Raw genomic sequence first — 11718 nt, 5'->3', positions numbered from 1 at the left:
CCTGATTTTTCTGTACTTTCCTCTGGTGCGGTACGAGGTTTTTTGACCTCGTACTAAAACTTTGTAGTGCGGTACGAGGTCCATCGACCCCATAACTCTTGAAGCCGCTAGACGTACGAGGTCAACCGACCTCGTACCGCAGCGAACGCGTTAAAGACCACATTGTACAGAAGTCCTTGATTCTACTAAAAAATTAAAATCATAATAATAGTGTAAAAATAAAACTTTATTCTCCTTAAAATTAAAAGTAATAATGTAGTTTTGTTGATTATTTACATGCAATGTACGTGTTTTTTTTTTAAATTAACAGGTTCAAGGAACAAAGAACATGACATGACATTATTCAATTAATAATTGTTACAGTTACTATTGGAATAATAACACAGATTATATTATATAAGTAAAATAACAACACAGATTATAACCTAAAATCAACAACGTTCAAACACTTTATACAAATCACTCAAACTCGCGATCTGTAATATGGCGCCGTTGCTTACAAAACTGACGGGCGGCAAAAAGTTCCTTTTAATAGCCGGAAATATTACATGTTCTTGTTTCCACATCTCCGACTTCACGATATCCTCTACAGTATCAGGGTTTGATTGTGAATAGAAAATGGCTGTTTGTCTACATAACGTATCGAAACATTCCTTCTCTGATTCCCAATTGATTTCTGTGACTAGACGGACTAGGTATGTCGGTAATGCTCCCATGAAAGGTGTGTGTCCGTCTGAAAAGAAAAACCATAACATAAATACGAAAAAAAAAATTGATTTGAGTTAAATACAGTCGATATATACCTGCTCATACTGATACTCTGCTAATACTGATACTTTGCTAATACTTATACTCTGCTAATACTGATACTGCTAATACTGACCTATGCTAATACTGATACTCTGTTTATACTGATACTCTGCTAATACTGATAACTGACAAATTGTGTTGTGTGGCATAATTCACTAATAAAGCTGTTTTCTTTCTTTATTTTTCTGATACTCTGCTAATACTGATACTCTGCTAATACGGATACTCTGGTAATACTGATACTCTGCTAATACTGATCCTCTGCTAATACTGATAATCTGCTAATACTGATCCTCTGCTAATACTGATACTCTGCTAATACTGATTCTCTGCTAATACTGATCCTCTGCTAATAGTGATCCTCTGCTAATACTGATACTCTGCTAATACTGATACTCTGCTAATACTGATACTCTGCTAATACTGATACTCTGCTAATACTGATACTCTGCTAATACTGATACTCTGCTAATACTGATTCTCTGCTAATACTGATACTCTGCTAATACTGATCCTCTGCTAATAGTGATCCTCTGCTAATACTGATACTCTGCTAATACTGATACTCTGCTAATACTTATACTCTGCTAATACTGATCCTCTGCTAATACTGATCCTCTGCTAATACTGATACTCTGCTAATTCTAATACTCTGCTAATACTGATACTCTGCTAATAATGATACTCTGCTAATACTTATACTCTGCTAATACTGACCCAACAGTAAGGGCAAGGCGGCTAGGTCCCCGTGCGCGGTGACCTCTATAGAGAAGTACTCGAGCAGCATCGCCCGCTTGCTGATCAGCAGTTTGCGCATCTGCTGCGCTAACTCATGCATGTCACCTGGAAAATTTGTATATATACAGTACAAACAAGTTTTATATTATGTCTTTCCTCCCGTCGCCCGCATATCATGGGAGTGTTATCAACGAACTTGCCAGACTATAGCAGACGTTTGTAAATCTGTTCGCGTGACATTTTGTAATCTGTTTTTAGAACCATAGATTATTGCAGGATAAAAACTATGCCTATGTATGCCTTACCCCTCTGTATCGCAAGGCCTTTTGGGCCAAATAAGCGCCAGCTCTTTCACTTCATAAAAATATTCAATTCATAAAATAACATACCCAGTTCAGGATCCCATTCATCCTCCTGAGTCCTAAGGCCCAGCACGAACAGCTCCTCCAAGGGTAGTGGGTTCGACAACTTGATCAGGCCGAGGTTTTGGAAATCATACAACATTGTCTCGTAGAATAGTTCTTCCCTAAAAAGTAGAGTTCTTACCGTTAAGGTATTGTGGCTCTTAAAACTTGTATTGGTGGAAATAGTAGTCTGAGACGGATATGACGTCGCTCGATCTCGTGTTGGCTCGTGCCGACGCTAGGTGACGCGACTTTCCGTAGAGAGGGAGTTAGAGAGGGGCAGCAATCGGTTGGCGGGAACGACTTGCGATATAAGGCGCTCGTCGTACGGTGGCTTCAGTATGCTCGTGGCGTTCGAGCGGTCCACATTTCTTGTGCAATTCTTTAAGGGTTACTTGGGATAAGCGGGGAGAGTGATTTGAGTGGAAACCGGGAGTGTTGGTTAACTGTCACATCCCTTAACCCTACATACAACATTCACAAGTGCGTGACTCCACCCAAGGTCATTCAGTTTGTTAATTAAGTTGCCCTGACACATGTTGTAACCTTTGTTCGATATTGGTTTTCTTATTTTTGTAATTAATTTCTGAGTCTGCTAAAAGTATAATAAAAAACCGTCCAAGTGCGTGTCGGGCAACTTGCAGTATAGGGTTCTGTAGTTTAAATTAGAAGGAATCATCAATTCCCCTATTAAAAAGTGGATGCACAATCAATGGCCAAAAAACGTCCCCACTCAATGAGTGCCAAACACAACTTCTTGGCACTCAATTCAAGTATTCGCATTTGCAAATTCAACCTTAAGCTTAATCCGTAAGGTTGAATTTACTCTGAATTTTGGATTTTATTGAATATTGAACTATATATAAAGGCCTTTAGGTATAATTTTTTGTACCAGTAATTCTAAAACTGTCAAAGTAAAATTGGCCAGTTTTTAAGTGAAATTTTCTACATAATTGTGCGTCCTTTTATTATAAGAGGTCGATGCTTAAAATACTTACGTCAACTTAACAGTGTCACACAAATAAAGCTTAGTGGAATGCTGTATTAGACATCTATCACAATCTATGCACGCAATGAAAATCAGATTAGCCAATATCTCCCTCAAGTTCATACTGCATTTGTTCTCAACGCTCAACCTCAACTGTTTCACACTGGTCAACTTTGTTTCAACTCTTTCATATTTGAATGTTCTCGTCTTGAAGGATTCTTTGGGATCTATATACGTTGTATTTGAATCAACTACTACGGATTTATAATTGCCTTTTGGATCATTCGCTTCATTTGGTTCAGATATTAATGATAGATCGATCAAATCTTGATTGTTTAAATCTTTATTTTCTTCTGTATTCGTTTCTGGATTGTTTGTTATATTTGTATTACTTTTATTTTGTAGATTGTGTGAATCTTTTGGTATTTTATTAGTTTCTGAAGTTCCTGAATTTAGATTGTTTGTATTTGGTTCAACACAGGTTTCTATTTTGTTTAAAAGTTCTGCGTCTTCGAATACGAAACGTGGTGTTCTGGAAACTTCTTTATTTGTATCATCTTCAAGTGTATCAACATCCATGGGTACATTTGTTTCAGTATTGCGATTTAGATTGTTAGTTCTATGTAATTCTTCTACACCTCTTTCTGTAATAATACAATGTCTATTAAAAAAAAAAGAATATTTGCCATATATTTTTTTTTCTATTACAATTAAAGATTATCGTTCTCAGCATTCAGACCTATTCTCTATGTTTGAGTAACTGTAGTGGATATACACGAAAATTACCAACTAACTACTGTTAGTGATTCTTAAGTCACGTGTTTTTGTAATATTAAACTATTGGTAACTGATAAAAATTACTAACTTAGTGTGTTTGACATTGTGATATTTATTAACAATATGGAATATAAAAAATGCGGTTGTCATTAATTTGAATTTTTTTTTTATTCTTTACAAGTTAGCCCTTGACTACAATCTCACCTGATGGTAAGTGATGATACAATCTAAGATGGAAGCGATCTAACTTCTTAAGAATAGGATGAACTTCCACACCCCTTTCGGTTTCTACACATCATACAGGAACGCTTAATCGCCTGGTGGTATGTATTTGTCAGTAGAGCATGTTTAGGCTACAGCTAGGCCGAAGCCTCCCACTAGCGAAGAAATTTTTTTTTTCGGAATACTACAGGCCCGGGTCTCCATCCCTTATTTGAGTGGCATTATGGAGTTAACCCATCGTTCGTTATCAACCCTTATTCGGCTCACTGCTGAGCTTGAGTCTCGCTCTCTGAGAGGGGTTAGACCAATAGTCCACCACGCTGGCCCAATGCGGATTGACAGACTTAAAAACGGAGAATTAAAAACGTTAGACACGTGAAATTTAATTTCTTAAAATGCACACAACTGAATAGTTGGAGGTACACGCCCCGGGCCGGATTCGAACCCACACCCTCCGGAATCAGAGGCCGGTACGGCTCTCAAGTTAACTTATCATGTTGCTCTTAAGCGGGTAAGCGGGGTTAGTGAATGTTTAGCGAGAAAGCCAGACGAAGTATAGACTAGTATGGAATAAGTTAATTTACCTTTTGTTCTGTCTTCCATGTCACAATCATCTGTAATGTCTCTGGTTAAATCTACTTTATGGTTTGTCTGTGGTACAGTTGTGTTGTTTGTTTGTTTATTCGCGACTCGAAAGAACTTGTCAATTTTTTGTGTGTCGGAGTCGACGCGCACCAAGTCTTTGGCATACACTTTGGCACCGTCCGTGGTTTTTCTAACTATCTCATCGACCATTGTCGCTCCTGGCAACCTTGCCTGAATACAACAATAGGTTAGTTTATTTAAAGGGTCTTAAATTATTAATTTCGTCCTACTAGATTAAAAAAAATATTATTATATTACTAGCCGCGAAAAATATATCTTTTTGGCAGAAGCTTAAAAAATAAGAAAACCAGATTAAAGGTTAGGTTAGCTTTGTGATTCACAAAATTTGTCAGGACAACTTAATTAACAAATCAAACTGTAACCAAAATAAGACCCTAGAATGGCAGAGAATGACCACGTGAGAGTTTGCCACGCACTTGTAAGCTTTGTGTGTACCTTTTTGACTCAAATCACTCTCCCCGCCTATCCCAAGTAACCCATAAAGATTTACACAACAAGAAATGTGGATGGCGCGAATGCCACGAGAATATTGAAGCCGACCGTACAACGAGCGCCTTATATCGCATGTCGTTCCCTCCAGCCGACCGTTACCCCTCTCTAACTCCCGACTCTTAACGGTAACAAGTCGCGCCACCCAGCGTCGGCACAAGCCAACACGATCGAGTGACGTCATATCCGTCTCAGACACTATTTCCTACAATATATACCTATACCTTTTTTAATGAGTACTGTTTACCAACAAAGAAATTAGAAATGAAGGTAAAAAACGCATGTCATTTCATAACTTATTTATTTTAAATTATGTATGGTTTGTTTATAACATGTTATATAAAATATATTAACCATATCTACTTGTTCCAAGCTTATTAATCAAATTTATTTTTATTAACTTAATAACAAGTTAATTATAATTATTATTAGGTGTGAAATGACTAGTGTTTTATACACTCACTTTTAATTAGTTTGTTAGTAAACAGTACTCATCAAAAAAGGCTGTAGTATAAATATGTAATTTTTCCGGGATAAAAAGTAGCCTAAGGCTAACCTATCTCAATTCCAAATTTCAGCTAATTCGATTTACTGAATCGTTACGACGTCAAGTAACAAACATTCACACTATCATAACCATAAGTTTTTCGCAAATCTCGCAAATACCATGGACAATGATTACCAGGATGATTACCTGTGTGTACATGACCCTAGAAGTGTTGCAGCTGAGCAGTTTGCTCTCTATGGCCGTCTTTAACTTGTCTATGATCTGCTCCTCGTACAGAAACTGAACCTCGTGTTTCGTGGGGTGGACGTTTACGTCTACGTTTTTTGGATCTGAAAATAAATTCAATGATTTCGAATAGCATATCTTCTATACTTATAATAAAAATGTAACAGGTCAAATTCTGTACATCGAAGATATTTTGAAAATTTTACTTGGAGGGCGTTAAATAATCGATACTGAAGCCAAAAAGATTTTTTTTTAATTTTAACCCCTAAAGTGGTGAAATAGGGGCTGAAAGTTTACAATCTCACCTGATGGTAAGTGATGATGCAATCTAAGATAGAAGCGAGCTAACTTGTTAGGAGTAGAATGAAAATCTACACCCCTTTCGGTCTCTACACGACAATGTAACGAAACGCTAAATTGGCGGTACGTCTTTGCCGGTAGAGTGGTAACTAACCACGGCCGAAGCCTCCCACCAGCCAGACCTGGACCAATTAAGAACACTTCAACCGGCCCAGCCGGGGATAGAACTCAGGACCTACGTCTTGTAAATCCATCGCGGATATTACGAGGCAGGAAAGTAAATAGAACTCACCTAATTCCAAACTCAGATACACGTACGAGTGCGCGTTTTTAGGCAGATACGTGGCGTATACGCAGTCCACCGCTTTGCGGATTGCTAAAAAAACACATTTAAAAACATTGAAGATTAATAAATTCGCGTCAGCAAGCAATTCGCAAAGGCATACCAATGACTCATATAAAAGGCGATGTCCCATAATAGCCCCAAAATCGTTTTAACTTAATTTAAATAGCGCATTTTTTTTTTCCTCGGACAAATGATATATGGGGAGTGGGACAATTAGTGCTTATAAATTTATCAGCAAAAAATTGATTTAATATACTTTAGCAAACTGTGACGATCGCGTAAATGTAAACGCGAGTTTCCAAGGAATTGAAACAGCGCCATCTAGTGGCACTACTGCAAAACTGTTTCAATCACACTTAATAATATTGACCCCCTCAATAATATTATAAAGGCGAAAGTTTGTGTGTAAGTGTGTAAGTATGTTTGTTCCTCTTTTACGCTGCGGCTACTGAAGCGATTTGGCTGAAATTTGGAATGGAAATAGATTTTACTCTGGATTAACACATAGGCTACTTTTAATCCCGGAAAAAGCCATAGTTCCAGCGGAATTCCACGCGGACGAATCGCGGGCATCCGCTAGTTCCATATAAATTCGTGTTTACGTTTACGCGATCGTCACAGTGTGAAATCATTGAAAACTCCCACTAGGCACTCTGATATTATTTAAGTCAATCAACTCACAAGACGAATCAACCAGCCGGTGGTTGATGAAGAGCAGCATGGCGCCCTTCTTGTGCGAATAGTTGACGTTGGTGATGTAACCATGTAGAGACATGCGGAGTGTTGGCTCCACGAGGTGTATCTCTAGCAGCTCACGGGCTATGGAGTTGCCGTGAATCTGTTGTATTGATAATAGACTCATATAAAATTACTAGCTGACGCCGCGCGGTTTCACCCGCGTGGTTCCCGTTTCCGTAGGAATACGGGGATAATATATAGCCTAGAGCCTTCCTCGACAAATGGGCTATCTAACGCTGAAAGAACTTTTCAAATCGGACCAGTAGTTCTTCAGATTAGCGCGTTCAAACAAACAAACACTTTAGCCTTAAACTATTAGTATAGATTGTAAACAATATTAATTTCGTTTCATCATCATCATTATGTCAGCCAATAGACGTCCACTGCAGGACATAGGCCTTTTGTAGGGACCTCCAAACATCACGATACTGAGCCACCTGCATCCAGCGAATACCTGCGACTCGCTTGATGTCGTCAGTCCACCTGGTGGGGGGTCGCCATTCCAGCACCTTGAGACCCCAACGGCCATCGGCTCTTCGAACTTATGCCCTGCCTATTGCCACTTCAGCTTTGCGACTCGCTGAGCTTTGGTTTGTCTGCGTTTCTGATTTTAGAATAGAGAAACCCCAAGCATAGCTTGCTTAATCGCCCGCTGAGTGACTTTAAGCCTTCTAATAAGGCCCATAGTTAGCGACCAAGTCTCGTATCCATAGGTCATCACTGGCCCGCACACACACTATTCAAAGAAAATAGTGAGGTTCCTCACTCTAGATCCTGACCACCGGTTGCTTGTGCACTCAATGTCCAGCAGCGGGGGGTTGAATTTTTTTCATAAATTTTTGAATAGTGTTTTGTTTATTTAATTAACATTGTTAAAATACAAAATTATTAAATGAGAGAAGAATAGTAAAAGAATACTTTAGGTGATTTTAGGAATCCAGTTAAATACAGAGATGGTAATTCACGAAATTAATAAATATTTAAAAAATTTTTTTTTTTAAATTTAAATACTAAAATAGACTGACAATAATGATGATTGGCTATTGATAATAAGGGTACTTACAATTCTGACATTTTCAATAACCGACGATTTAATAGGTGTTTTTATATCAGTTGATTCAGCAAACTTCTTCAAAGTGAAACCAACGGCACTGTTGTGTATGGCATACCCTCCCACCACCTCCATCATATGCGCGTACTCCTCCGTGGGGCTCCGCAGGGCTCTCTTGCGGGCCGGTACGTTGTAGAACAAGTCCTCTATGGTTATTTGTGTGCCGTTGTTGCCAGCGCAAGGCTTTATTGGACCTATGAGTTTGCCGTTCTCGTATGATGCCCTGTAATTATGATTATCAGCCTATAGATCGACGGCCTGCGATTGTTAGACATGCATTTTCTTTACAAGTTAGCCCTTGACTGCAATCTCACGTGATGGTAAGTGATGATGCAATCTAAGATGAAAAGAGGAGGATGAAAATCCACACCCCTTTCGGTTTCTACACGACATCGTACCGGAACGCTAAATCGCTTGGCGGTACGTCTTTGCCGGTAGGTTGGTAACTAGCCACAGACGAATCCTCCCACCAGCCAGACCTGGACCAATTAAGAAACCTCAATCAGCCTAGCCGGGGATTGAACCCAGGACCTCCGTCTTGTAATTCCACCGCGCATACCACTACACACGGAGGCCGTTAAAAACACACATCAAACAAAAATCCACTGTGTCAAAATTAAGCTAATTAGGATATTAATCAATACTTGATTCCCACCAATCTACCTCCAAAAGTGTGTCTCCTCTACCACATGACATTGGTGAAGTAAATTGTACCCAGTTGGTACAGCAGCAAGCCATAAAATCAAAAATTAAATTGAAGGCTAAAATGGAAGTTTGTCGGCCCATGCTCCATGGGTGTTTAAGGTAGCCAATTGGGTATTCCTCATTATCAACCCATATTAATTATTTATTAATTATTAATGTGTATTGGCAGATTTCACACCCGCAGAGAATTAAGAAAATTCTCAGGTATGCAGGTTTCTCTGGATCGCATGGAAAACCCACGGTTCTCGCGGGATTCGTGAAAAACTGAATTCCACGAAAGTCGCGAGCATCCACTATTAATAAACTTACTTATAAGCACATTTATCATTTGCCGTCTTGGTCAGAATTGTCAAATGTGCAATATGACTGATACTCGCTAGGGCTTCGCCCCTAAACCCGTAGGTACTGATGGCCTGTAGATCCTCATACTGTGACAGCTTGGAAGTGGTAAACCTTTCACAGACAATATCTAGGTTGTCATGTCTAATGCCTGTGCCGTTGTCTTGAATCTGAAAGAAGAAAAAGAATATTTTTTTTATTCTTTACAAGTCAGCCCTTGACTACAATATCACCTGATGATAAGTGATGATGCAATCTAAGATGGAAGCGGGATAAATTGTTAGGACTTTGATGAAAATCCACACCCCTTTTGATTTGTACAAGACATTGTACCAGAACCCTAAATAACTTAGTGGTACATTTTTGCCAGAAGGGTGTTAACTAACCAACTCTAACTAACTAAGCCCCCCAACCACAGCTAGAACATTAACACAGAGATCGTCATTTGATAAACGGTATGGAAAAAAAATCCTCAAATCATTCTCATCATCCTCTATTTTTCAGTTTATCATTAAAATCAGTTAGTCAGATATAGACAGACAAAATTCGTGTTTTAGCATTGTGTAACAGCCTCAATAGCTCAACCGTAAGAGCGGTCAGACTCATCACCGAGGGGTGGTGGTTCGATCCCCGCCCCGTTGGTCTATTGTTGTACCCACTCCTAGCACAGTCTTTCCCAAGCAGTTGGAGGGGAAAGGAAAGGAATAGTGATCATATTCTTTAAAAAAATATATATATATTACTATGAGCACTTGCAAAACTCATTTACTTTGAAATCACTTTAATCCTATTTATATGTATAGTTAATAAATAATACCTGAATATATTTTAGGCCTCCAGCTTTCACTGTTATGATTATATTTGTTGAATGTGCATCTAAGCTGAAACATTTACAATGATTTGACTTGACTTTACAGTAAATATTTGTGTATACATAGTTTTTACACTTCCTATAGTATTTTTCAGATAGCATGGTGACAGTGACATGGTGACAGTTGCCTTATGACGTTCATAATACATTATTTTCGCTCACAAAACACTTTTCTCTATAAGAATAATAATAATAAAAACACTTATTACACCAAAAACAAAATAACAAAATTTTACAAAAACAAACCAAGTAAAATACAAACAATGGTGTAACGCCAGCCTTATCTCTAAAGTGATATCTTCCAGGCAACTGTTATTGACTGAAACAACTATCGGAACAATAATAGTTGCCTCAACACTCCACATGGCGGTAATCTTGTGAGCAAGGTCCAAGATACTTTTTCCTTTTTGGTTTTAACCAGATTATTGTCATGTGGAACAGTAATATCAACAATTATTGCACGACACACTGACCGATCGACTAGCATATCAGGTCTATTGGCTACAATATACCTGTCAGTGAAAATCGTTCGGTCCCAATAGAGCAATGCACTACTATTTTCAAGAACTGAAGCTGGGTCATACCTAAAGTAAGGAATCTCAAAATCGATAAGGCCATATTGAAGAGCAAGCTGTTGGTGGATTATCTTAACTACTTGATTATGTCTGTGCAAGTATTCGCTGTTAGCAAGGTGAGAACACCTGGACACAATATTCCTGAGAGACTCCCCAGCACGATGACACGCTCAACAGATGTCTAGAGTGCCATCTTTCATAAAGTGTTTCCGGTAGTTTCTCCATACTATTATCGTGAATTGCGACAAACTTTCAAGAGTGAAACAAACTGTTACAGTACCCATGCTATCTGAAAAACACTGTAAACACAAAACTCGACATTGTAGACAATATTTAGGTATTAAGTGTATAATAACTTTCGTTGTTTATTTAGCAACTAAATTGAAATTATGACAATTATGCACATTTTTCCGTCTCAGTGATGTGCTAGTGTTGGTTGGTTGGTTTTGAAGGACAAAACATGCTTAATATCTCGGCAGTAAAAGGGCGGGACTCAATACGGATAGGTCGTGGGTTTAATCCACGCCTGCTGGACTATATTGTAACGTGTCAGCTAGTTTACGTATGTCGTAACAGCAGGTCAGCTAATATGTGTATATGAAACGTTCACCTATTTTCTATCAATTCTTTTAGAGCGTTAGCCGGTCTTTGAACTATTTCCCCGGCTGCGATGCGATTGACTACTTCTTCATCTAATTTTCTTATTACTCCCGGTTCGCCCATTATTAAAATATTATTATTGGTAGTTTGAATTTATAATAATTCATTCATTCATTTAATTAGTTATCGGGTTAGTAATGGATTTATTAATTCATAATTTAGATACACTTAAAAAAATTCAAACAACAAACAACCACCAAAATTCAAAATTACAAATCACAAACCACAGATTATTATAGATACATC

At 38.3% G+C, this 11718-nt stretch overlaps 1 protein-coding gene across 1 annotated transcript; it reads right to left on the bottom strand.

Annotated features, from left to right (window-relative positions):
* Positions 1–205: 205 nt before the first annotated feature.
* Positions 206–11699, bottom strand: LOC112053994 (DNA mismatch repair protein Mlh1). The gene is made up of 12 exons (XM_052888961.1): positions 11423–11699; positions 10184–10247; positions 9337–9536; positions 8275–8545; positions 7155–7311; positions 6420–6503; positions 5789–5931; positions 4524–4755; positions 2951–3584; positions 1938–2074; positions 1528–1653; positions 206–733 (listed from the first exon to the last, which is right to left on the bottom strand). Exons 1-12 carry the CDS (start codon positions 11533–11535, stop codon positions 432–434), a joined length of 2463 nt encoding a protein of 820 aa, XP_052744921.1. The 5' UTR covers positions 11536–11699; the 3' UTR covers positions 206–431.
* Between the last annotated feature and the right edge of the window lie 19 nt (positions 11700–11718).

This window comes from Bicyclus anynana, chromosome 24 (genome assembly GCF_947172395.1).
Source record: "Bicyclus anynana chromosome 24, ilBicAnyn1.1, whole genome shotgun sequence".
NCBI classification, from domain to species: domain Eukaryota; kingdom Metazoa; phylum Arthropoda; class Insecta; order Lepidoptera; family Nymphalidae; genus Bicyclus; species Bicyclus anynana.
Note: the sequence above shows the minus strand (reverse complement) of the source record. Positions and strands in the feature narration are given on the sequence as shown.